The sequence below is a fragment of the Mobula birostris genome, chromosome 4 (assembly GCF_030028105.1).
Source record: "Mobula birostris isolate sMobBir1 chromosome 4, sMobBir1.hap1, whole genome shotgun sequence".
Classification (NCBI taxonomy): domain Eukaryota; kingdom Metazoa; phylum Chordata; class Chondrichthyes; order Myliobatiformes; family Myliobatidae; genus Mobula; species Mobula birostris.
In genome coordinates, this window is record NC_092373.1 from 2,973,877 (window position 1) to 3,001,437 (window position 27,561).

The 27,561-nt window shown below is 46.2% G+C and overlaps 1 protein-coding gene across 1 annotated transcript; it reads right to left on the minus strand.

Moving 5' to 3' along the window:
- Nucleotides 1-8: 8 nt before the first annotated feature.
- Nucleotides 9-27,561, minus strand: LOC140196955 (claudin-1-like). The gene is made up of 4 exons (XM_072256891.1): nucleotides 27,501-27,561; nucleotides 17,906-18,070; nucleotides 8,690-8,774; nucleotides 9-2,536 (listed from the first exon to the last, which is right to left on the minus strand). Exons 1-4 carry the CDS (start codon nucleotides 27,559-27,561, stop codon nucleotides 2,383-2,385), a joined length of 465 nt encoding a protein of 154 aa, XP_072112992.1. The 3' UTR covers nucleotides 9-2,382.

Here is a 27,561-nt window from a genome sequence, read left to right on the forward strand (position 1 = left end):
AAGTCTATTTAAACAAGCAAAGCACAAAAACTTAAACCATAAACAATGCCCTTGGGCCAGCGGATACAGGTTTTATAAACAGCTCTGTGAAAAAACACTCAAATCTTGAAGAAGGTTAGAAGAATTTGTAATTACCTCCACACCAGTATTCAGTCAGAGCAGAGGACCAGACCCCAGTGTTCAGTAAAAATAGAAACTCCAGTGATCCCATGAGACCCCAGTGATTGGTAGGAGCAGGCAAGCAGTGGCTCTGATACTTCAGCCTGAGAGATTATGTTGCAACTGGTCAGAAAGTCCATTTCTAGTCATATGCTGAATTTAAAACGAAAGTTGAGCTCCAAAAGTTGTTGACAATGTATGGATAAGCATCCTACTTCTCGATCCTTCATTCGATTGAGCGTCTTGGACTGAAACATCAACAGTTTATTCCCCTCCACAGATGCTGCCTGACCTGCAGAGTTCCTCCAGCATATTGTGTGTGTTACCCTGGATTCCAGCATTGGCAGAACCTGTGTTATTATGTGTTTAGAGAAAATTTTCAAGGGTGTTGCTGGGACTTGAGGTCCTGAACTATTGAGAAAGGTTCAATATGTTAGGTCTTTATTCCTCGAGTGCAGGAGACAAACTGAACTCCAGTCTCAGGTCAGATCTGTGTCCCAACCACAGGGGACCTGTGTGAAGGCCAATCTCCCCCCTCCTCCCTGGGGCTCTGACAAATTGAACTCCAGTCCCAGGTCAGATCTGTGTCCCAACCTGCGAAGACTGAGTTTAAAGACCCCTCCTGCTGGTTTGTCTGTTCCAGGATGGCTGGGGTCACCAATCCGTTCTTTGAGGAGGATAGGTTGGCACAGGGCAAACAGGTAATGGGGTCTGCCAATTCAAGAGTTTCTGCAGATGTCGGAAATCCAGAGCAACACATACAAAATGTTGTGGGGTCTCAGCAGGTCAGGCAGCATCTATGGATATGAATAAACAGTTGAAGTTTTGGGCCGAGACCCTTCATCGGGACCGGAATAAGAAAGTGGGGAGACGGGAATGAGGACAAGCCAGCATGTGAGAGGTGAATCCAAGTGAGGGGGGAGGTGGGAAGGTGGGTGAGGGTGACAGAGTGCGAAGGTGGGACGTTGAAGGAGAGGAGAGTGGACCAGGGGAGAAAGGGAAGGAGGAGGGACGCCAGGGGGAGGTGAGCAAAAGAGAACAGGTGAGAGAGGAGCCAGAATAGGGAATGGAAAAAGAGAGAAGGGAGAAATTTCCGGAAGATGGAAAAATTGGTGTTCATGCCATCAGGCTGGCTACCCAAATGGAATATCAGGTGTTGTTCCTCCAACCTGTGTGTGGTCTACCTGGCAGTAGAGGAGGCCAGGACCAACATGCCGGAATGGGAAGGGGAAGTAGAATTGAAATGGACGGCCACTGGGAAATCCTATCTTCTGTGGCAGACAGAGCAAATTGCTAGACAAAGCAATCCCCCAATCTGCATCGGGTCTCACAAACATCAGAAACAGAAGACAACCCTCAACAGACTTGCAGTGAGGTGTTGCCTCACCTGGAAGGATTGTTTGGAGCTTTGAGTGGTCATGAAGGAGGGGTGTATGGGCTGGAGTAACATCCACCACTGCAAGCAGGACAAGTGCCAGGAGGGAGGTCACTGGGGAAGGATGAGCGGACAAGGTGTCTGCAGGTGCTGGCGATCCAGAACAAACCACGCAGAGTGCTGAATGGACTCAGCAGGTCAGGCAGCAGCTCTGGGGAAGTGTGACCTGGACACGTGGCAGCCGGGGTTTTGAAGAACCGTAACTGATCATGAACAAGACAACTATGGAATGGGGACCTCTGGTCGGACTTCTGTTCAGGTCGACACAAAGGGCAATGTAGATGATATGAGGGTGAACTGGAGTCTGGGCGAAAGTCTCCTCTGGGTGTTAGTCTCCTGGGGTCCCCGAGTGTGACATTAGAGAGATCACCCTCCACCCAGTGACCTCAGAAGCAGGCTATGACACATCCAATCTCCCCTTGAAAGAAAGCTGCTTCAGATACTACATGTTGCAGGAAAGCCTTAATGAAATGGGAATTACTCAAGATTACTTGAAATGAAATGATAGGACAGTGTGTGATGGTCAGATATTGTGGGTTAAAATGGACACAGGTGGGGCCCAGGCAGACAGAGTCACATTTGCTGTGGATACGTCACTGCTGATACTCTGAGATTAGAAATGGGTTCCAGCAAGCTGCAAAGGCCCCCACACTAATACCCTCCAACCCCTTCAGTCCCCAGCTGTCCCCGTGGGAACCATCATCAGGGGTAACATTTGGCAAAGCTCAGAGACATGCAGGGTGTGCCCAGTCCGAGGGGGAACACGTCAGCCCCCGCCGGGGCCAAGCTTACACATAGTTCTTTGGGGCAGAGGGAGTTGATCGCGGGTATGAACGTCCTGAGGACCCGCCTTTGGCACAGGAGCAGGTGAGGAAAGCTCCTCCCAACATGGAGAGAGCAGCCGCTGCCCAGCCAATGAAGAGGGCCTGGCCAAACTCAAACCTGCAAGGGAACACAGAGCAAGTTCCGGTTTAATTGTCATTCAACCATTCATGAATACCCATGAATACAGCCAAACTTGAAGTATAGCCCAAGTCCAAGAACACTGAACAAATTACTGCCGACTCCACCCACCCTGCCAGTCACCTATTCACCAAGTTGCCATCAGGGAGACACCACAAGTCCATTGGCACCAGGTCTACATGTCAGCTCTGAAGCTTCTTTTCTGTAGCTACCCAGCTTCTCCACAAAACTCACTCAGGTGTAATACCCTGACTGTCCCCGTTCAACATCTGTGAAATGGCCTTTCCTGCTCTCCTTGTTCTGTGAGAATTATTCAGTCTGTTCACATGCTTACATTTATTTCAGTTTGAGTATTGACGTTTCAGCATGTGACCGTTCAGCTAATTGTAGATTCCTCATGGCCGTTTGCACTGTTGTCTTGTTAATTATTGGTTGCTATTGTGTTGTCTGTTCTGGTATTGCCCTGTGTTTTATGTTTGGCACTGAACTGCGATCAATTCTGGACAGTTTCACATACTGGCAATAAAGATAGAACAGTGAAAGTCTCGTCCTAAGAATGGTCTGGTGAATCTCTTCTACAACGCCTCCAATGTTGGTCACCTGTTGTGGACATCAAAGAGTGGATGGGAGAAGCAAGTAAACCAGACACACTGGATCAATCGTTATTGCTCTGAACAGCCAGAACTCAAAGGGCTGAATGGCTGACTCCTGCTTCCATTCCTCAGCTTATGGAATGTAGAAGAGTCCAGGCCCTTCAGCTCACAATGTTGTGCCAACCTTTTAACGTACTCTAAGACCAATCTAACCCTTCCGTCCTACAAAACCCTCCATTTTTCCATCATCCATGTGCCTAATATATCTGCCTCTACCACCATCCCACAGCATGTACCACACACCAACCGCTCTCTGTATTAAAAAAACCTACAGCCCACATCCCCCCCTCCACCCATACTTTCCTCCAATCATCTTAAAATTCTGCCTCTCATATTAGCAATTTCTACCCTGGAAAAAGGGTTTCTGACTATCCACTCGATCTTTGCCTCTTATCATCTTGCACTCATCTATCAAGACACCTCTCATCTTCCTTCACTCCAAAGAGAAAAGCTCTTGGTTATTCCACCTATCCTCATAATACACGCTCTCTAATCCAGGCAGCATCCTGGTAAATCTCCTCTGCACCCTCTCTAAAGCTCCCACATCCTTTCTATAATGACCAGAACTGAACACAATACTCCCAACGCTGGTCAAACCAGTTTTATAGACCTACAACAATACCTTGTGGCTCTTGAACTCAACCCCAGACTAATTTAGGTCAACACACCATGTGCCTTCTTAACCACCCTATCAACTTTTGAAATCTATGGACATGGACCCCAAGATCTGTTCCTCCACACTGCTGAGAATCCTGGAGCAGATGGTATAGGGAAGTGTGTAATCCGGGGAGCAAGGATTATGCTGCCATTAGCAGGATGATCTGGGGATTTTGATGTTTCAAAGGGACAGGGAGGGAGGTAAAAGAAAGCTGTGGGAGTGGCAGTGGTAATCAGTGATAATATCTCCGAAAGGCACTCCCACTGAGGGGTTTCATGGAGAATAAGTAAACTCAATTCCATTTCTAGCTCTGCAATTATTTACTGGTTCATTAAGGTTGTTGTGGATGATGAAACTGATGGTTATGTGGCCAAGTTTGCAGATAATACAAAGATAGGTGAAGGGGCAGGTAGTTTTGAGGAAATGCGGAGGCTACAGAAGGACTTAGACAGATGAGGAGAATGGGCAAAGAAGTGGCTGATGGAATACAGTGTTGGGAAGTATATGCTCATGTAAGGAATAAAAGCATAGACTATTTTCTAAATGGGAAAAAAATTCTAAACTCCAAGTTGCAAAGGGAGTTGGGAGTCCTTTGCACATTAGATCAGTGGTGTGGAAGGCAAATGCAATGCTAGCATTCATTTCGAGAGGACTAGAATATAGAAACAGGGATGTAATCCTGAGGATTTATAAGGCACTGCTGAGGCCACAATATGGAGTATTGTGGGGCCTTTATTTAAAAAAGGATGTGCTGACATTGAAGAGGTTTCAAAGGAGGTTCATGAGAATGATTTCAGGATTGAAAGGCTTATCGTGTGAGGAGCGTTTAATGGCTCTGGGACTGTACTCACTGGAATTCAGAAGAGTGAGGACTGGCCTCAAAGAAACCTTTCAAAAGTTGAAAGGCCTGGATAGAGTGGATGTGGAGAGGATGTTTCCTATAGAGGGGCGCTTAGGACTAGAGGGCACAGCCTCAGAATAGAGGGACATCCATTTAGAATGGAGATGAGGAGGAAATTCTGTGGCCAGAGGCTAGTGAGTAGAATTTGTTGCCACAGTTAACTGAGGAGGCCAGAACTCTGGATATATTTAAAGTGAAAGTTGATTGGTTCTTGATTAGTCAAGGCATGAAAGGTTATGAGGAGAAGGCAGGAGAATGGGGTTGAGAAATGGTGAAGCAGACTCGATGGGCTGAATGGCCTCATTCTGCTCCCACGTCTTATGGTTTTAGCCAAGGGTGGTACTGGGGGAAAGCTCCCACCAGCTATTAAATGCTCCCAATGGCATGTGTCTCAAACAGCCTCTGATGAGCAAGTTGGGCTCCTGGCCTTCACGTGCGGCTTAGCTACTGAGCCCCACCAGAGCAGTTTCTACTGACAGGAGAAGGGGAAAAGATGGGTTACAGGCACCTTAAAACCAGTTGCTTTGGGCATTTGGGGCCGTTCAGCCGTGCTTGGTGGCTCATCTAGGAGCACAGAAACTCTGACATGAAACCTCCACTGTCGTTCGGCTTTACCCACCCATGGGAAAGGCTTTGGAAGTAAACCCCAAGGGAAAAATCCAGAGCTGAAGTCCCTAATACAGTCCTACGTTGCTTTCAATGCTGACTGACAACTCCTATGATGCCACTGGTGCCAAACTGTACCGGTCTCTGCCACTCCTTTTGGTTGATCAGCTGTGTGGAGAGGGGGCGCCTGCTGGGTGGGCAACAGCTCGCTCTCCAGATCGTACTGCCCTGGTTTGTGTATGACGCAGAGCTGGGACGCAACACCCCTGTCAACACCGACCTACGGAGGCCTCACAGGATTATTCACTGGTGGAAAAAGAGGGGCCGGGCACTGGCTACACTGCATTCTGTTGGTTTCGAGGGAACAAGAGTCCAACCCACAAGACCAGTGCAGATCCCATTTGACCTCATTGCCATTTCCTGCTCACTCACTGTCAACATCCCCTCGAACCTACTCAGATCCCTGAGGGAAGGAGATTCCCGCCTGCACTGCACTCCCTCTGAAACCCTGTTTCCATTTCTACTGCCTCACATATGAAAGAATCTGTGTAGGAAACTGCCCTGTGGCAGACAGGATGCCCTGCAACGAGTGGTGAAAAATGCCCAGCACGTCACCAGCACCGGCCTCCCCACCATCAAGGACACGTATACAGAGAAGTGCCAGAAAAGGGCCAGTGACATCATGAAGGATCCCACCCACCCTGCTCATGGACTGTTTGTCCCACTCCCATCAGGGAGGAGGCTCCGTAGCATCTACGTCAGGACAACCAGACTCAAAAGCAGTTCCTTTCCCCCAGCAGTAAGGCTGATCAACACCTCCACCCACTAATCTACCCCTCCACACCCCCAACCACCAAGATTTTATCATTTCCTGTCAGTCACTTTATGTACAGACACTCCTGTGCCTAGTGTCATTTTATGGACATACAATCATAATGAACTTGGTCAAATGTCAGGTCTCTCAGTGACAGAGCATTTTGGAGATAGTGATCACAATTCTATCTCCTTTACCATAGCATTGGAGATAGATAGGAACAGACAAGTTAGGGAAACGTTTAATTGGGTAAGGGGAAATATAAGTCTATCAGGCAGGAACGTGGAAGCATACATTGGAAACAGATGTTCTTACGGAGAAACCGTTGTAGTCAAGAAGAAAAGAAGAGCTTACGAAAGGTTCAAAAAACTAGGTAATGATAGAGATCTAGAAGATTATAAGGCCAGCAGGAAGGAGCTTAAGAATGAAATTAGGAGAGCCAGAAAAGGCCATGAGAAGGCCTTGGCGGACAGGATTAAGGAAAACTCCAAGGCATTCTACAAGTATGTGAAGAGCAAGAGGATAAGATATCAGAGAATAGGACCAATCAAGTGTGACAGTGGAAAAGTGTGTATGGAACCAGAGGAGGTAGCAGAGGTACTTAATGAATACTTTGCTTCAGTATTCACTATGGAAAAGGATCTTGGTGATTGTAGGGATGACTTGCAGTGGACTGAAAAGCTTGAACACATAGATATTAAGGAAAAGGATGTGCTGGAGCTTTTGGAAAGCATCAAGTTGGATAAGTCACCGGGACCGGACGGGATGTACCCCAGGCTACTGTGGGAAGCGAGGGAAGAAATTGCTGAGCCTCTGACAATGATGTTTGCATCATCAATGAGGACGGGAGAGGATCCGGAGGATTGGAGAGTTGCAGATGTTGTTTCCTTATTTAAGAAAGGGAGTAGAGATAGCCCAGGAAATTATAGACCAGTGAGTCTTACTTCAGTGGTTGGTAAGTTGATGGAGATGATCCTGAGAGGCAGGATTTATGAACATTTGAAGAGGTATAATATGATTAGGAGTAGTCAGCATGGCTTTGTCAAAGGCAGGTCGTGCCTTATGAGCCTGATTGAATTTTTTGAGGATGTGACTAAACACATTGATGAAGGTAGAGCAGTGGATGTAGTGTATAAGGATTTCAGCAAGGCATTTGATAAGGTACCCAATGCAAGGCTTATTGAGAAAATAAGGAGGCATGGGATCTAAGGGGACATGGCTTTGAGAATTCAGAACTGGCTTGCCCACAGAAGGCAAAGAGTGGTTGTAGACGGGTCATATTCTGTATGGAGGTCGGAGACCAGTGGTGTGCCTCAGGGATCTGTTCTGGGACCCTTACTCTTTGCGATTTTTATAAATGACCTTGATGAAGAAGTGGAGGGATGGGTTAGTATATTTGCTGATGACACAAAGGTTGGGGGTGTTGTGGATAGTGTGGAAGGCTGTCAGAGGTTACAGCGGTACATTGATAGGATGGAAAACTAGGCTGAGAAGTGGCAGATGGAGTTCAACCCAGATAAGTGTGAAGTGGTTCATTTTGGTAGGTTAAATATGATGGCAGAATATAGTATTAATGGTAAGACTCTTGGCAGTGTGGAGGATCAGAGGGATCTTGGGGTCCGAGTCCATAGGACACGCAAAGCTGCTGTGTAGGTTGACTCAGTGGTTAAGAAGGCATACGGTGTATTGGCCTTCATCAATTGTGGGATTGAGTTTAAGAGCCGAGAGGTAATGTTACAGCTACATAGGATCCTGGTCAGACCCCACTTGGAGTATTGTGCTCAATTCTGGTCGCCTCACTGCAGGAAGGACATGGAAACCATAGAAAGGGTGCACAGGAGATTTACAAGGATGTTGCCTGGATTAGGAAGCATGCTTTATGAGAACAGGTTGAGTGAACTTGGCCTTTTTTTCTTGGAGCGACGGAGGATGAGAGTTGATCTGATAGAAATGTACAAGATAATGGGAGGCTTTAATTGTGTGAATAGTCAGAGACTTTTTCCCAGGGCTGAAATGGCTAGCACGAGAGGGCACAGGTTTAAGGTGCTTGGAAGCAGGTACAGAGGAGATGTCAGGAGTAAGTTTTTTACGCAGAGAGCGGTAAGTGCGTGGAATGGGCTGCCGGTGACGGTGGTGGAGGTGGATACGATAGGGTCTTTTAAGAGACTCCTGGACAGGTACATGGAGCTTAGAAAAATAGAGGGCTATGGATAAGCCTAGGTAATTTCTAAGGTAAGGACATGTTCAGTACAGCTTTGTGGGCTGAAGGGACTGTGTTGTGCTGTAGGTTTTCTGTGTTTATATGTTTCTAATCAATTTGTGTATATAAGCTATCTAATGTATTTATACTTATTGTGTTTTTCATCTTTTTTTTGTGCTGTATCAGATCTGGAAACAACCTTTTCAAATTCATTTAAACCAAATCAAAGCTGTTGCCGCGAGAACTTTGCCCAGTGGCAGAAGACTGCAGGCTTTTTTTCCCGTTCCATGCAAAGCTTACCGAGTGTTTACCGGGACGGCGGGGTTATAGAAATCTCGCACAACGTTGTTTCCGTACCATGCTGTGGCAACGAGCGCGAGGAGACCTGCGAGGTGGGATGGGAGCGTTAGTGTCTCGGACCTTCGAAGCAGGCAAATTCAAGTTGCAGTTTACTGTCATCTGACTGTACACATATACAACCAAACGAAACAACCTTCCTCCGGACCACAGTGCACCCACACAACAGCTAAAACAAAATATTACCACAAACTAAAATAATTTTTAGAAATCCATGCAGTCTGCAGCACAGGTAAACAGTAAACAGCTCTCTGTCCTGGTGACGAGACCTCGCTGGTGACAGGGGATTCATTAGTCTCACTGTCTGAGGGAAGAAGCTGTTTCCCAGTCTGGAAGCCTGAGTCCTGATGTTCCTGTACCTCCTTCCTGATGACTGGGTGAGAGAGATTGTGGGATGGTGGTAGGGATCCTCAACAATGCTTCCGGCCCTTCGTCTCCCAGTGAATGTCACAAATAAGGGGGTGATCCTCTCAACAGTTCTTATTATTGATAACATTTATCCAACTGTAGGTGGATCATTGAAATTGCAATATATAAAACAACAGTAACACTGATCATCAACCTGTCCCAGCATCAGTGAGATCAGACTCATTTATCTCTTGTACATCAAAACCTACAGTGAAACATGACGTTTGCAATAACAACCAACAAGGCATGACCACATAGCGATTAGCGATTTACACTGCCACTCCTGGTTTGATATCTGCTGCTGTCTGTGAGAGATTTGTATGTCCTCCCAGTGACAGTGCGAGTTTGCTGTGGGTGCCCTGCTTTCCTCCAACATTCCACAGACATACAGGTTTGTTCAGTGAGCTGTGGGTGAGCTGTGTCAATGTGTTAGTGTGTCAGTGAGTTGTGTTAGTGAGTTGTGGGTGTGCTGTGTCAGTGTGTTAGTGTGTCAGTGAGTTGTGTCAGTGAGTTGTGGGTGAGCTGTGTCAGTGTGTTAGTGTGTCAGTGAGTTGTGTTAGTGAGTTGTGGGTGAGCTGTGTCAGTGTGTTAGTGTGTCAGTGAGTTGTGTTAGTGAGTTGTGGGTGAGCTGTGTCAGTGTGTTAATGTGTCAGTGAGTTGTGGGTAAGCTGTGTTAGTGAGTTAGTGTGTTAGTGTGTTAGTGAATTAGTGAGTTGTGGGTGAGCTGTCTTAGGGTCAGTGAGTTGTGGGTAAGCTGTGTTAGTGAGTTAGTGTGTTATTGTGTTAATGAGTTGTGGGTAAGCTGTGTCAGTGAGTTAGTGTGTTAGTGTGTTAGTGAATTAGTGAGTTGTGGGTGAGCTGTCTTAGGGTCAGTGAGTTGTGGGTAAGCTGTGTTAGTGTGTTAGAGTGTTAGTGAGTTGTGGGTAAGCTGTGTCAGTGAGTTAGTGTGTTAGTGTGTTGGTGTGTTAATGAGTTGTGGATAAGCTGTGTTAGTGTGTTAGTGAGTTGTGGATAAGCTGTGTTAGTGAGTTAGTGTGTTAGTAAGTTGTGGGTGAGCTGTGTTAGTGTGTTAGTGAGTTGAGGGTGAGCTGTGTTAGTGAGTTGTGGGTGAGCTGTGTTAGTGAGTTGTGGGTGAGCTGTGTTAGTGAGTTGAGGGTGAGCTGTGTTAGTGAGTTAGTGTGTTAGTGAGTTGTGGGTGAGCTGTGTCAGTGTGTTAGTGTGTCAGTGAGTTGTGGGTGAGCTGTGTTAGTGAGTTAGTGTGTTAGTGAGTTGTGGGTGAGCTGTGGGTGAGGTGTGTTAGTAAGTTGTGGGTGAGCTGTGTTAGTGAGTTAGTGTGTTAGTGAGTTGTGGGTGAGCTGTGGGTGAGCTGTGTTAGTGAGTTGTGGGTGAGCTGTGTTAGTGAGTTGTGGGTGAGTTGTGTTAGTGAGTTAGTATGTTAGTGAGTTGTGGGTGAGCTGTGTTAGTGTGTTAGTGAGTTGTGGGTGAGCTGTGGGTGAGGTGTGTTAGTGAGTTGTGGGTGAGCTGTGTTAGTGAGTTGTGGGTGAGCTGTGTTAGCCTCAGAAACATGGCAGTGCTTGTGAGCTGCCCCAGCACATCCTTGTTTTGTGTTTTTCGTTGAGGCAAACGATACATTTCACTGTTTCGATGTACATGTGATAGATAAATAAAGACAATCTTCTATCCTCTTAATATCAAAGAAGATATTAAAAGCTTTTTTAAGTATATAAAGGGTAAAAGAGAGTTGAGGGTAGATATAGGACCAATAGAAAATGATGCTGGAGATATTGTAATGAGAGACACAGAGATGGCAGAGGAACTGAATGTGTATTTTGCATCAGTCTTCACAGTGGAAGACATCTGCGGTATACCGGACATTCAAGAGTATCAGGGAAGTGAAGTTTGTGCAGTGAAAATTATGGCTGAGAAGGTGCTCAGGAAGCTTAATGGTCTGAGGATGGATAAATCTCCTGAACCTGATGGAATGAACCCTTGGGTTCTGAAGGAAGTAGCTGGAGAGATTGTGGAGGCATTAACGATGATCTTTCAAGAATCGATACATTCTGGTATTGTACCAGGTGACTAGATAATTGCAAATGTTACTTCGCTATTTAAGAAGGGTGGGAAGCAGCAAAAAGAAAATTACAGACCTATTAGTCTGACATCGGTAGTTGGAAAGATACTGGAGTCAATCCTCAAGGACGAGGTTATGAAATACCTCGAGGTGCATGACAAGATAGGCCAAAGCCAGCATGGTTTCATGAAGGGAAGATCCTGCCTCACCAACCTATTGGAATTTTTTGAGGTAATCTCAAATAAGATTGACAAGGGAGAGGCTGTGGATATTGTGTATTTGGATTTTCAAAAGGCCTTCGATAAGGTGCCGCATATGAGGCTGCTTAATAAGATGAGAGCCCATGGAATAATAGGAAAGATATTGAAATGGGTGGAGCATTGGCTGATAGGCAGAAAGCAAAGGGTGGGAATAAAGGGATCCCATTCTGATTGGTTGCCGGTTACTAGTGGTGTTCCGCAGGGGTCGGTGTTGGGGCCGCTTCTTTTTACAATGTATATCGATGATTTAGATTATGGATTAAATGGTTTTGTGGCTAAATTTGCGGATGACACCAAGATAGGTGGAGGAGCAGGAAATGTTGAAGAAACAGAAAGGTTGCAGAGAGACTTGGTAAGTTTAGGAGAGTGGGCAAAGAAATGGCAGATGAGATACAATGTTGACAAATGTACGGTTGTACATTTTGGAAGAAGAAATAATCCGGCAGATTATTATTTAGCTGGGGAGAAAATTCAAAAATCGGAAGTGCAAAGGGACTTGGGGGTCCTCGTGCAGGATACCCTAAAGGTTAACCACCAAGTTGGATCGGCGGTAAGGAAAGCGAATGCTATGTTGGCATTCATTTCAAGAGGAATAGTGTATAAGAGTAAGGAGGTGTTGATGAGGCTCTATGGGGCATTAGTGAGACCTCATTTGGAATACTGTGTGCAGTTTTGGGCCCTCTATCTTAGAAAGGATGTACTGATGTTGGAGAGAGTTCAGAGAAGATTTACGAGGATAATTCCTGGAATGCAGGGGCTAACATTTGAGGAGCATTTGTCGGCTCTTGGACTGTATTCATTAGAGTGTAGAAGAATGAGAGGGGATCTTATAGAAACGTTTCGAATGTTGAAAGGGTTGGACAGAGTAGATGTGGAAAGGTTGTTTCCCTTGGTGGGTGAGTCCAGGACAAGAGGCCATAGTCTTAGAATTAAAGGGTACCCAGTTAAAAGAGAGATGAGGAGAAATTTTTTTAGCCAGAGGGTCGTGGATTTATGGAATTCGTTGCCACATACAGCTGTGGAGGCCCGATCATTGAGGGTGTTTAAGGAGGAGATTGACAGGTATCTAATTAGTCAGGGTATCAAGGGATATGGGGAAAAAGCCGGAAATTGGAACTAGATGGGTGAATAGTTTAGCCCATGGTGGAGTGGCAGAGCAGACTCGATGGGCCGAATGGCCTACTTCTGCTCCTTTGTCTTGTGATCTTGTGATGATATTACAGAATACCTGGAGGCACATGACAAGATAGGTCAAAGCCAGCATGGTTTCCTGAAAGGAAAATCCTGCCTGACTAACCTACTGCAATTCTTTGAGGAATTACAAGCAGGCTAGACAAAGGAGATGCAGTAGATATGCTGTACTTCGATTTTCAGAAGGCCTTTGACAAGGTGCCGCACTTGAGGCTGCTTAGCAAGGTAAGAGCCGATGGAATTACAGGGCAGTTACTAGCATGGGTGAAGTATTGGCTGATCAGCAGAAAACAGAGAGTGGGAATAAAGGGATCCTATTCTGGCTGGCTGCCGGTTACCACTGGAGTCAGTGTTGGGACCGCCGCTTTTTACGATGTATGTCAATGATTTGGACTATGGGATTAATGGATTTGTGGCTAAATTTGCCGATGATACAAAGATAGGTGGAGGAGTGGATTGTGTTGAGGGAACAGAGAGCCCGCAGAGATTTAGACAGTTGAGAGGAATGGGCAAAGAAGTGGCAAATGAAATACAATGTTGGAAAATGTACGGTCATGCACTTTGGAGGAAGAAATAAACGGACAGACTATTATTTAGATGGGGAGAGAATTCAAAATGCAGAGATGCAAAGGGACTTAGGAGTCCTTGTGCAAGATACCCTATAGGTTAACCTCCAGGTTGAGTCAGTTGTGAAGAAGGTGAATGCAATGTTGGCATTCATTTCTAGACGTATAGAATATGAGAACAGAGATGTGATGTTGACACTCTATAAGGCACTTGTGAGACACTTGGAATATTGTGTGCAGTTTTGGGCTCCTTATTTTAGAAAGGATTTATTGACAATGGAGAGGGTTCAGAGAAGATTCACGAGAATGATTCCAGGAATGAAAGGGTTACCACACGAGAAGCATCTGTCTTCTCTTGGGCTGTATTCCCTGGAGTTCAGGAGAATGAGGTGGGATCTCATAGAAACATTCCAAATGTTAAAAGGCCTGAACAGATTAGATATGGAAAAGTTATATCCCATAGTAGGGAATTCTAGGACAAGAGGGCACATCTTCAGGATTGAAGGACGTCCATTTAGAACAGAGGTGTGAAGAAATTACTTTAGTCAATAGGCTGGTCCTGGACTTATTTCCTGCATAAATAATTTACATATTACTATTGAACTATTTATGGTTTTATTACTATTTATTATTCATGGTGCAACTGTAACAAAAACCAGTTTCCCCGGGGATCAATAAAGTATGACTATGACTATGACTGGTCAGAGGGTGGCAAATCTGTGGAATTTGTTGCCATGAGGCCAAGTCATTGGGTGTATTTAAGGCAGAGATAGATAGATTCTTGATTAGCCAGGGCATCAAAGGGTATGGGGTGAAGGCAGGGGATGACTGGAATGGCGGAGCAGACTCGATGGGCCGAATGGCCTACTTCTGCTCCTGTATGGTATGGTTTTTTTGGTCTCTTTCTACAGGGGCACAATTGAGAGCATCCTGACTGGCTGCATCACTGCCTGGTATGGGAACTGTACCTTCCTCAATCGCAGGACTCTGCAGAGAGTGGTGCGGACAGCCCAGCGCATCTGTAGTTATGAACTTCCCACTATTCAGGACACTTACAGAGACAGATGCGTAAAAAGGGCCCGAAGGATCATTGGGGACCGAGTCACCCCAACCACAATCTATTCCAGCTGCTACCATCCGGGAAATGGTACCGCAACATAAAAGCCAGGACCAACAGGCTCCGGGACAGTTTCTTCCACCAGGCCATCAGACTGATTAATTCACACTGATACAATTGTATTTCTATGTTATATTGACTGTTCTGTTGTACATACTATTTATTACAAATTACTATAATTTCTCATTGCATATTTAGATGGAGACGTAACATAAAGATTTTTACTCCTCATGTATTTGAAGGATGTAAGCAACGTCAATTCAATTCTAACCGAAGGATGTGCTGGGGACAGCCCACTGGTGTCAGCCAGCATTCTGGCACCCAACACAGCACGCCGACCACAATCAGCAGGCTGAACCCCATCCTGACCATGTCTCCCATGGGACAGTGTGAACCTGCAGAGACTCCACCCCGGCAATCACATTGGCCGGGGAAAGGGCCGGTGTGATCAGAATCGCTCTGTGCACAGCAGCATGGGTTGTATAACTACTTGCGATGCACATTCCACATCTGATGTGGAGAGTGAAATTATTTTTAGGCAGTGGAGGCTTTGGCAGGCTTGACGGTGGATAATTCCCCAAGGGCACATGGTAGTGATCCAGGTTAAGTTCCCACCAGTGTCTATAAGGAGTTTATACATTCTCCCCGTGACTGCTGGGCCTCTGGTTCCCTCACACAGCCCAAAGACGTACAGGTTGACGTTAGCAAGTTATGGGCATGCTGTATTGGTGCTGAAACTGTGGTGACACTCAGGACTGCCCCAGCACATCCTTGGACGCAAACGACACATTTCACCACTTGCTTCGATGTGTTGATATTCATATGACAAGTTAAGTTAGAATTAATCTGAAATTGAGATCTATTGCTAGGTAAAGCAAACCGTCACTGAATACCAGTGTCAGTGGACGGACAGGAAATCCCAGGGATGGTCTGTTTGAGGTGGCTGCAATGCTCCTGAAGAAAGATTCAGTTTGTTACAATTGGCTAATGCAAGCAGACATAATTTTAAGGTGATTGGAGGAAGTCATAGGGGGGGGGAAGTCAATGTGGTCATGTTACGTTAACACTGGAACACGTGGCGATATTTACAGGATGACCCCAGCACATCCTCTTCTCTGTTCATTATTGACGCAAACAACACACTTGACTGTATGTTTTGATATTTGTTCTCTTTTTATCTGCTGTGTTGTACAATGTGGGCAATCTTCCCATGACCATAATTGCTCTTGGTGCATATTTCTGCAGAAGTGGTTTGCCATTGCCTTCGTCTGGGCAGTGTCTTTACAAGATGGGTGACCCTAGCCATCCTCAACACTCTTCAGAGATTGTCTGCCTGGCATTAGTGGTCGCATAACCAGGACTTGTGATATCCACCACCTGCTCCCATGGCTTCATGTGACCCTGATCAGGGAGGTAAATAGATGCTACACCTTGCCCAAGGGTGACCTGCAGGCAAACGGAGGGAAGGAGCACCTTACACCTCCTCTGGTAGAGACGTATCTCCACCCCGTCCCCTCACACCTCCTCTGGTAGAGACACATCTCCACCCCATCCCCTCACACCTCCTCTGGTAGAAACACGTCTCCACCCCATCCCCTCACACCTCCTCTGGTAGAGACACGTCTCCACCACCCCGTCCCCTCACACCTCCTCTGGTAGAGACACGTCTCACCCCGTCCCCTCACACCTCCTCTAGTAGAGACACGTCTCCATCCCGTCCCCTCACACCTCCTCTGGTAGAGACACGTCTCCACCCCGTCCCCTCACACCTCCTCTGGTAGAGACACGTCTCCACCCCGTCCCCTCACACCTCCTCTGGTAGAGACACGTCTCCACCCCGTCCCCTCACACCTCCTCTGGTAGAGACACGTCTCCACCCCGTCCCCTCACACCTCCTCTGGTAGAGACACGTCTCCAACACCCCGTCCCCTCACACCTCCTCTGGTAGAGACACGTCTCCACCCCGTCCCCTCACACCTCCTCTGGTAGAGACACGTCTCCACCCCGTCCCCTCACACCTCCTCTGGTAGAGACACGTCTCCACCCCGTCCCCTCACACCTCCTCTGGTAGAGACGTATCTCCACCCCGTCCCCTCACACCTCCTCTGGTAGAGACACGTCTCCACCCCGTCCCCTCACACCTCCTCTGGTAGAGACACGTCTCCACCCCGTCCCCTCACACCTCCTCTGGTAGAGACACGTCTCCACCACCCCGTCCCCTCACACCTCCTCTGGTAGAGACACGTCTCCACCCCGTCCCCTCACACCTCCTCTGGTAGAGACACGTCTCCACCCCGTCCCCTCACACCTCCTCTGGTAGAGACACGTCTCCACCCCGTCCCCTCACACCTCCTCTGTTAGAGACACGTCTCCACCCCGTCCCCTCACACCTCCTCTGGTAGAGACGTATCTCCACCCCGTCACCTCACACCTCCTCTGGTAGAGACACGTCTCCACCCCGTCCCCTCACACCTCCTCTGGTAGAGACACGTCTCCACCCCGTCCCCTCACACCTCCTCTGGTAGAGACACATCTCCACCCCGTCCCCTCACACCTCCTCTGGTAGAGACACATCTCCACCCCGTCCTCTCACACTTCCTCTGGTAGAGACGTATGTCCACCCCAGCATCTCTAATATTTTGATATACACTTGACAAATAAAGTTAATCTCTGGAAGTTGATCCCAGGCTGTTTTGGGAGGCAAGGGATGGGCTGTTCTGACTGGGTGTGTGGATGTTGGAGTGGATGGTTAAGGAGGAAGTTCGGGGGCCCTTATGATCAGATGTCAACCCCTTGGTCCTCCAGCAGTTTGCCTGTCGCCATGGATACCACCTTCTGTCAAACCATTCACTCACTGGGTTCAGTATTTTACCCAAGTCTCTGTCAGCCACCCTCCCCCGTGTTAACACTCAGTGATCCCCGGCTCACGGTGCCTGTGGTCATACAGGCAGATTCAGAATCTTAACCACAAGAAGTTCAACGGATACTGGAAATCCAGAGCAACACACTCAAAATGGTGGAGGAACTCAGCCAGTCAGGCAGCATCTATGCAGGGCAATACAGAGTGAAAAATTCGGGCTGAGGCCCTTCATGAGGACTGGAAAGGAAGGGGTAGATGCCAGAATAAGAAATTGGGGGAGAGGGATGGAGGCCAAGCTAGAAGGTGATAGGTGAAGTCAGATGGGTAAGGGAAAAGAGATGAAGGAAGAAGCTGGGAGGTGATAGGTGGGAACAGGTAAAGGGCTGAAGAAGGAGGAATCTGATAGGAGAGGAGCGTGAACCATGGGAGAAAGGGAAGGGGGAGAGGAGAAGAGGTAAGGGGCCATAGTGGGGAATAGAAGTGGGGGTGAGTGTTTGGAACGCTGCCAGGGATGGTGCTAGAGGCAGATACATTAAGGATATTTAAGAGATTGATAGGCACCAGGATGAAAGGAAAACAGTAGCTATATGGGAGAGAGGGGTTAATTTGATGTTGGAATAGGTTAAAAGGTCAGCCTGGGGCCTGTTCTGAGTATGTACTGGGCCTGCTCTGGCCCTTCCGCGTACCTGAGAGGATGAAGAGGATACCGCCAGTGCCTGCCACCTTCGCCTTCTTTCCTTCGTCACCCGCAAGGCAGGTCGTGCATTGCATTCCCACACACGAGGCAAGGATCGCCACGGCTCCCAGCAGGATACTGATCACCATGAGGGCCCGGGTGGCCTGCAGGGTTCCTGAGAAAGGACAGGGGAACACGGTGAGAACCACTCCTGATATGCCACATCGTACGGTATTGGTATTGTCAGTTCTTTAAGGTTCTCAGACTCTGGGGTGGTAGTGGGGTTAGGCTCCCACTAAATATTAAATGATCCCAATGATGTGAGTCCCAGATAGCCTCTGACAACCAAGTCCAGCTCCTGGCCTTCACGCGTGGCGGAGTTACTGAGCTACGACGGAATCACTTCTACTGACAGGAGAAGGGTCAAAGGCAAGTTACTGGTGCCTTAAAGCGGGTCGCTTCAGGCAGGTATGGCTCAGCAGCTGTGCTGGCAGCCCATCTAGGGGAAGATCTCAAACCCCCACTGACCATGAAGGGCCTCACTGTTCCACCACATGTTGGACTTCCTCACAAACAAACCTCAGATAGTCAGGATGCACAACTACTCCTCCCTCCCCATCATCCTCAACACGGCCACCCCCCACCCCCCCAGGGCTGTGTGCTGAGCTGACTGCTGTAAACTCTGCTCAGACAGCACTGCACGGCCAAACATCTGAGTAATCACATTGTCAAGGTGACCATTGGCACACCAGGACCACCAGACTCAAAAACAGTTCCTGTCCCCGAGCAGTAAGGCTGATCAACACCTCCACCCACCCACTAACCTAGCCCTCCGCATGCCCAACCACCACGACTTTATCATTTCCTGTCAGTCACCTTATGTACAGACACTCCTGTGCCTAGCGTCACTTTATGGACATACAATCAATCTATGTGTATAAGCTATCTTCGGTATTTATATTGTGTTTTTATTATTGTGTTCTTTATCTAATTGGTTTTTTAATAATAATAATAAGTACCTTATTGATTCAGAGTGGGAAATTCTTTCGTTACAGCAGCAACATTTAAAGACACACTTAGCAGTGTGCAGACTTAACGAATAATAATATACAAAGAATACACACAATAATAGTGTAGCAGTGCACAATAATACTGTACAAAATAGTAAAGCAGAGACAGTGTACTATGATGTGTGTCCTCCTGTCGCACAGAGGTGAGCTGTTGTATATGCTTATTGCACTTGGTAGGAAAGATTTCCTATAATGACCTTTGTGACAGCAGAGTTGAATGAGTTTGTTTGAAAAGGTGCTCAGCTGCATATTCGGTAGGTCATGGAGAGGATGTGCCTGATTGTCCATAATGGATGACGGTTTGTTTAGTGACTTCCTCTCCACCACTAACTCAGAAGAGTCCAGGTTGTAGCCAAGGACAGATCCAGCCTTTTGGATGAATCTATTTAGTCTTTGTGCATCACCAGCACCGATGTCACTCCCCCAACATAAAGCCGCAAAGAAAACTGAACTCGCTACAAAAAGCTGGTAAAAGATCTCCAACATCCTGCTGCACACATTGAAGGATCTCAGCTTCTTTAGAAAATGGAGTCTGCTGTTTCCCTTGTAAAGGCCTTGGTGTTGGTTTTCCCGTCAAGTTGGTTTGTTTTGCGTCAATTCGGGAGGTTTACTCTTGTGTACTGGAAAGGACATTGACCAATCCTGAATCTACCCTTATCTGATTTCCTAAACAGCATCGCCTTGCACTTGCTGGGATTAAATTAAAATCAGAAACAAAATCAGGTTTACAATTACAAGCATGTGTCATAAAACTTATTAACTTAGCAGCGGCATGTACAATGCAATACATGATAATATAGAAAGAAAAATTAAGTATATATATGTACATTAGTTTAAAAATACTGCAAAACAGAAATAATATATATTAAAATTATCATGTTTGCTGTTGTGTGCTGGGACAGTAGGCTGAGGGTAGCAGACACCAACAGAATCAACAAACTCATTCGTAAGGCCAGTGATGTTGTGGGGATGAAACTGGACTCTCTGACGGTGGTGTCTGAAAAGAGGATGCTGTCCAAGTTGCATGCCATCTTGGACAATGTCTCCCATCCACTACAGAATGTACTGGTTGGCACAGGAGTACATTCAGCCAGAGACTCATTCCACCGAGATGCAGCACAGAGCGTCATAGGAAGTCATTCCTGCCTGTGGCCATCAAACTTTACAACTCCTCCCTTGGAGGGTCAGACACCCTGAGCCAATAGGCTGGTCCTGGACTTATTTCATAATTAACTGGCATAATTTACATATTACTATTTAACTATTTATGTTTTATTACTATTTAATTATTTATGGTGCAACTGTAACGAAAACCAATTTCTCCCGGGATCAATAAGGTATGACTATGACTATGACAATGACTAAAAAAGGTGAGGTAGTGTTCATGGGTTCAATGTCCATTTAGAAATTGTATGGCAGAGGGGAAGAAGCTGCACCTGGAGTGCTGAGTGTGTGCCCTCAGGCTTCTGTCCCTCCTTCTGGACAGTAACAATGAGAGGAGAGCATGTGCTGGGTGCTGGAGGTCCTTAATAATGGACACCACCTTTCTCAGACATCACTCCTTGAAGATGTCTTGGATACTAGGCTAGTACCCAAATGGAGCTGACTAATTTTACAACTTTCTGTAGCTTCTTTCAGTCCTTAGCAGTAGCCCCCCCACCCCCCACCCCCCCCATCATCCCGTACCAGACAGTGAGGCAGCCTGTCAGACAGTACTCAGTAGATCGACAGAAGTTTGAGCATTTTAGGTGACAAACCAAATCTCTGCAAACTCTTAAAGAAATATAGCCACTGCCTTTCCTCCTTTATAGCTGTACTGATATGTTGGGACCAGGTTAGATCCTCAGAGATCTTGACACCCAGGAACTTGAAACTGCTCACTCTCTCCACTTCTGATCCCTCTATGAGGATTGGTATGTGTTCCTTCATCTTACCCTTCCTGAAGTCCACTATCAGCTCTTTCATCTTACTGACATTGAGTGCCAGGTCGTTGCTGTGGCACCATTCCACTAGTTGGCATATCTCACTCCTGTACACCTTCTTGTCACCACCTGAGATTCTACCAACAATGGCTGTATCATCAGCAAATTTATAGATGGTATTTGAGCTATGCCTGGCCACACAGTCATGGCTTGTAGAGAGTACAGACTCGGGCTAAGCACACACCCCTGAGGTGCAGAAGTGTTAATTGTCAGTGAGGAAGAGATGTTATCCCCAATCCGCACAATTGTGGTTTTCCGGTTAGGAAGTCGAGGATCCAATTGCAGAGGGAGCTACAGGTTCATTAGCTTATCAATCAGGATTTTTGGAATGATGGTGCTAGAGAACAGCATCCTGACACAGGTGCTTGTGTTGTCCAGTTGATCTAAGGCTGTGTGGAGCCATTGAGATTGCATCTGCCATTGACCTATTGTGGCGATAGGCAATTTGCAGTGACAGGTCCTTGCTGAGACAGGAGCTCATTTTACCCATGGCCATTTCATGACTGTCGATGTGAGTGCTCCTGGGCATAGTCATTATGGCAGCCCACATTATTCTTCTTAAGCATTGGTGTAATTGATGCCTTTTTGAAACCAGTGGGAACTTCTGTCTGTAGCAGTGAGAGGTTGAAAATATCCTTGACTACTCCCATCAGTTGGTTGGCACAGGTTTTCAGAGCCTTACCAGGTACTCCATTGGGACCTTCTGCCTTGCGAGGGTTCACAGCCTAACGCCGGCCTCTGAGACGGAGATTACAGGATCACCAGCTGCAGTAGGGATCTTCACAGCCCTTTCAAAGCTGGCATAGAAGGTGTTGAGTTCATCTGGTAGTGAAGCATCGCTGCCATTCATGTCATTGGGTTTCACTGTGTAGGAAGTAATATCCTGCAAACCCTGCCAGAGTTGACGTACATCTGATGTTGCTTCCAACCTCGCTCGTGATAGTTTCTTTTCCCTTGAGATAGGCCTTTGCAAGTCATACCTGGTGTTCTTGTATAGACCTGGGTCACCAGACTTAAATGCCACTGATCTAGCCCTCAGCAGATGACCAACCTCCTGGTTTGTGAACGTACAGCAAGATTTTGTAGGCACACACTTATCCACATAGGTTTAAATGAAGTCAGTAACGATTCTAAATGAACCCCTGAATACAGTCTGGTCTACCGATTCAAAGCGTCCTGTAAGCACTCCTGTGCTTCCCTTATCCATACCTTCTTGGTCCTCACTACTGGTGCTACAGTCTTCAGCTGAGGCTTCAAATGAGATGAAAGAGGATTTCTTTCATAGGTCAGGGCACTGTGTTTAAGAGATGGGATGTCAGAATAAAGCTTTACAAATCACTGGTCAGAGTGCACAAAATGTTGTGTGATTCACTGAATTGGAGGACTTTAATTAATTCTTCTTCTTCATGTGCCTTGTGTGTTACACGCTTGGGCGATCATGGCTCTCCACATCAAACGATCCCTCACAGCGTCAATGATATCTCGCACATTTAGATCTGTTAGTTCTTTCAAAGTGTCCACATATTTTCTACTTTGCCTTCCTCTTCCGCGTGTCCCAGGCATATGGCCTTGTAATGGAAGGCATTCTATTTCTCCCTTTCTGATGACATGGCCCAGGAATTTAAGTTTCCTCTCATTTAATGTTCTCATTAAAGATCTTTTTGTATGGACACGTTGGAGTACTGTCTCACTAGTTACCCTATCTCTATATGATATTTTCAGCATTCTTCTGAGAAACCACATTTCTGTTGCTTCTAAGTTTCTTTGGAGTTCTGGTGTTATAGTCCATGTTTCGGAAGCATACAGCAAGATTGACCAGATGTAACACTTTAGTAACCTAAGCCTTGTTGTCATAGAAATGTGTCTGTTGGTAAAAATGGCTTTCATTTTTTGGAAGTTGGTTTTGGCAATGCCAATTCTTCTTTTTATTTCTACTTTATTTCTAGCATCTTGTGATATAAGATTACCAAGGTAATTAAAGCTGGTCTCTTGTTCAATCTCTTGGTTACTGATGTTGGGAGTATCCTGCTGTTTTGATATTACCATACATTTGGTTTTTTTACAGTTGAGGGTTAGACCAAAATCTGCACTTGTTTGTACTACTTTGTCTAGGAGGATTTGTAGGTCTTCTGCAGCACTTGCTATTAGGGTGGTATCGTCTGCATATCTTATATTGCTGATGTTAACAGCTCCAATTTTGATCCCATCTAGGTCTTCTATTTCTCTGAGAATTATTTCACTATAGATATTAAATAATTCCAGTGAGGCAATGCATCCCTGTCTAACTCCTCTCTGAATTTTAGTCCAACTGCTTATATTATCATCAATTTTTACTGCCACCATTTGGTTCCAATATAAATTTTGAAACAGTTGTTGGTCCCTTCCGTCAATGTTTAGTTTAGTGAGAATTTGAAATAATTTTTCATGATGCACTTTGTTGAATGCTTTAGTGAAATCAATAAAACATAAAAGGAAATCATTTTGATATTCAATTGCCCTTTCTGAAAACATTCGTAGTATGAAAATTGCGTTCCTATTTCCTCTACCCTGTCAGAAGGATTTGGAATTATGAGCATGTCTAAGACAATAGACAATAGACAATAGGTGCAGGAGTAGGCCATTCGGCCCTTTGAGCCAGCACCGCCATTCACTGTGATCATGGCTGATCATCCACTATCAGTATCCAGTTCCTGCCTTATCCCCATAACCTTTGATTCCTCTATCTTTAAGAGCTCTATTCATCTCTTTTTTGAAAGCATCCAGAGACTTGGCCTCCACAGCCTTCTGGGGCAGAGCATTCCATATATCCACCACTCTCTGGGTGAAAAAGTTTTTCTTCAACTCCGTTCTAAATGGCCTACCCCGAATTCTTAAACTGTGGCCTTTGGTTCTGGGCTCACCCATCAGCGGGAACATGCTTCCTGCCTGCAACGTGTCCAATCCCTTAATAATCTTATATGTTTCAATAAGATCCCCTCTCAGCCTTCTAAATTCCAGAGTAAACAAGCCCAGTCGCTCCAATCTTTCGACATATGACAGTCCTACCATCCCGGGAATTAACCCTGTGAACCTACACTGCACTCCCTCAATAGCAAGAATATCCTTCCTCAAATTTGGAGACCAAAACTGCACACAGTACTCCAGGTGTGGTCTCACCAGGGCCCTGTACAACTGTAGAAGGACCTCTTTGCTCTTATACTCAATTCCTCTTGTTATGAAGGCCAGCATGCCATTAGCTTTCTTCACTGTCTGCTGTACTTGCATACTTGCTTTCAGTGACTGATGTACAAGAACACCTAGATCTCGTTGTGCTTCCCCTTTTCCTAACTTGACTCCATTTAGATAATAATCTGCCTTCCCGTTCTTACCACCAAAGTGGATAACCTCACATTTATCCACATTAAACTGCATCTGCCATGCACCTGCCCACTCACCCAGCCTGTCCAAGTCACCCTGCATTCTCATAACATCCTCCTCACATTTCACACTGCCTCCCAGCTTTGTGTCATTGGCAAATTTGCTAATGTTACTTTTAATTCCCTCATCTAAGGTAGATAGTTCAAATCCTTCCCCATGATAGGGGGAATTAAAGCAAGAGGGTACAGGTTTAAAGTTCAAAAGTCAAAGTTTTTATTATCAGAGTACATATACAACCCTGAGATTCATTTTCCTGTGGGCATACTCAGCAAGTTTATAGGTCAAATAGATGGCAGAATATAGTATTAATGGTAAGACTCTTGGCAGTGTGGAGGATCAGAGGGATCTTGGAGTCCGAGTCCATAGGACACGCAAAGCAGCTGCGCAGGTTTACTCTGTGGTTAAGAAGGCATACGGTGTATTGGCCTTCATCAATTGTGGAATTGAATTTAGGAGCCAAGAGATAATGTTGCAGCTATATAGGACCCTGGTCAGACCCCACTTGGAGTACTATGCTCAGTTCTGGCTGCCTCACTGCAGGAACAATGTGGAAACCATAGAAAGGGTGCAGAGGTGATTTACAAGGATGTTGCCTGGATTGGGGAGCATGCCTTATGAAAACAGGTTGAGTGAACTCGACCTTTTCTCCTTGGAGCGATGGAGGATGAGAGGTGACCTGATAGAGGTGTATATGATGATGAAAGGCATTGATCGTGTGGATAGTCAGAGGCTTTTTTTCCAGGGCTGAAATGGTTGCCACAAGAGGACACAGGTTTAAGGTGCTTGGGAGTAGGTACAGAGGAGATGTCAGAGGTAAGTTTTTTACGCAGAGAGTGGTGAGTGCGTGGAATGGGCTGCTGGTGACGGTGGTGGAGGTGAATACGATAGGGTCTTTTAAGAGTCTTTTGGATAGGTACATGAAGCCAAATCCACTACCTTTTGTAGGATTTTCAGTTCAAAAGGCATTGGTGTTCCCATACCAGGCCATGATGCAGTCAGTCAATACACTCTCCACCACACATCCATAGAAGAGAGTGAAGGAGCTTCAAAGAGGATTTGTGGAAAGTGATTTTTAAAAAATACAGCCACATATAGTGATTGATAATTAGACAGTGCCAGAGGAGTTTGATACAGTCACAACATTTGAGGTATCTGGACAGGTATGTGATTACATGATTACAGAAGGAAGTGAGCCTGACGTGGGCCAATTGGATGGGTGTAGAGGAAGGTACAGGTCCAGATGGAGCAGAATTAGGTTTAATATCACCGGCTATGTCATGAAATTTGTGGTTTTGCGGCAGCTGTACAATGCAATGCGTATGATAAAAAAACTATAACATACAATGAGAAATATATATTAAACATTTAAATTAAGTAGTGTAAAAAGAGCAAAAAAGAGTGAGGTGGTGTTCATGGGTTCATAATGCTGGGAATGGTGTTGGTGGATAAAGAACTAGTGTGTTGTAGCTTAAATATGGGATGGCGCGGTAGCTGGTGGTTCACACAACGCTTGACGGTGCCAGTGATCGGGGTGTAACAACCCACACATTCCACGGGGAAGATGTGCAGAGGATGCTGAGGTTGAATTCCAAAATCCACAACACCCCGAGTTGTAGATAGACACTTTATTGATCCCAAAAGAAATGACAGTGTCACAGTAGCATTACAAGAGCTACTGTGATTGCAACAGGTCCATTATGCTACCATAGCGCCCTTGTCCTCATGTTTCCTCCCACATTCCAAAGATGCATGGGTTGTGCCGGCCTTCACTAGTTGGGGGGATTGTGTTCACGAGCCAGGAGATAATGCTGCAGGTCTAGAAATCTCTGGTTAGACCAAACTTGAGTATCACATTCAGTTCTGGTCGGCTCATTACGAGAAGGATTAGAGATGATGTGGAGATTTACCAGGATGCAGTCCCAGTTGGAGAGCATGCCTATAAGGATAGATTGAGCGAATGAGGGCTTTTCTCTTTGGAGTGAAGGAGGATGAGAGGTGACTTGATAGAAGTGTACAGGACGATAAAAGGCCTAAATAGAGGAGACAGCCAGAGATCTTTTCCCAGGCCAGAGAATCTAATTGGTAGAGAGTATAGAGGGGATACAAAGGAGTTTTACTCTCTCCCCTCCCTCTCCTCGGTGAGTGGTAGGTGCATGGAATGTGCTGACAGAGGTGGTGGTTGAGACAGATACATTAGGGACATTTAAGGGACTGGCACATGGATGATAGAAAAATGGAGGACTATGTGGAAGGGAGGGATTGATCATGGAGTAGGCTAAAGGGTCAACACCGCATGACGGACCGAAGGGCCTGTGCTGTGCTGATGGTTCTTTGTTCTACGTTCTCTGTTCTTTTATTTATTGAGACAAGCGTAGAACAGGCTCTTCCAATGTACCAAGCCGCACTGCCCAGAAAACACTGAATTAACATAGCCTCATTACAGGAAAATTTACAATGACCAATTAACCTACTAACCAGTATGTCTTTGGACTCCGGGAGGAAACCAGAGCACCCGGAGGAAACCCACGCATTGCATGGGAACATCAGAATTAACTCCAAAGTCCCATACTCCAAACTGTAACAGCATCGTGCTAGCTGTTCCTCTATCAAGACTGGAAGCTGGAACTTCTCAAAGTGGTGAGGAGTATAAGAGGAGTCAAGGATGCAAGAAGAAAGGGGCAGGTCCAGGGGAGGAAGGATGGGGTGGCAGGAGGAGGAAGTATGTTGGGTGGGGCAGGTAGAAATTCGGATGGTACACGGATGGGAGGGGCGTGGAGGGATATTGTCCGGGTGTGGGTCAACGGGACCAGGTAGAAATTCGGATGGTACATGGATGGGAGGGGTGTGGAGGGGCCTTCCCCTCCCACTATCTCTTCTTTCAGTTAGTCTTGACAAAGTGTCTCGGCCCGAAACGTCGACTGTACCTCTTCCTATAGATGCTGCCTGGCCTGCTGCGTTCACCAGCATTTTGTGTGTGTGTTGCTTGAATTTCCAGCATCAGCAGATTCCTTCGTGTTTGAGGTTCCATAACAGGTAGTCAAAACTGCCCAGCACATCACTGGCACCAGTCTACTCACCATAAGGACATACTGTATATACAGAAAAGTGCAAGAACATCAAGAAAGATCCCATCTACCCTGCTCATGTGTCATGGGCTGGTCCGTGAGATCCGTGTTCCGGTTCACAGTCCGATCCAT

Coding starts and splice junctions, on each gene's coding strand:
- LOC140196955 (XM_072256891.1), bottom strand. CDS start 27,561: ATGGATCGGACTGTGAACCGGAACACGGATCTCACGGACCAGCCCATG. Junction 18,071..27,500: donor GCCCATGACACATGAGCAGG/GTAGATGGGATC, acceptor GTCCTTTCTCAG/GAACCCTGCAGGCCACCCGG. Junction 2,537..8,689: donor GCCGTCCCGGTAAACACTCG/GTAAGCTTTGCA, acceptor GTTCCCTTGCAG/GTTTGAGTTTGGCCAGGCCC.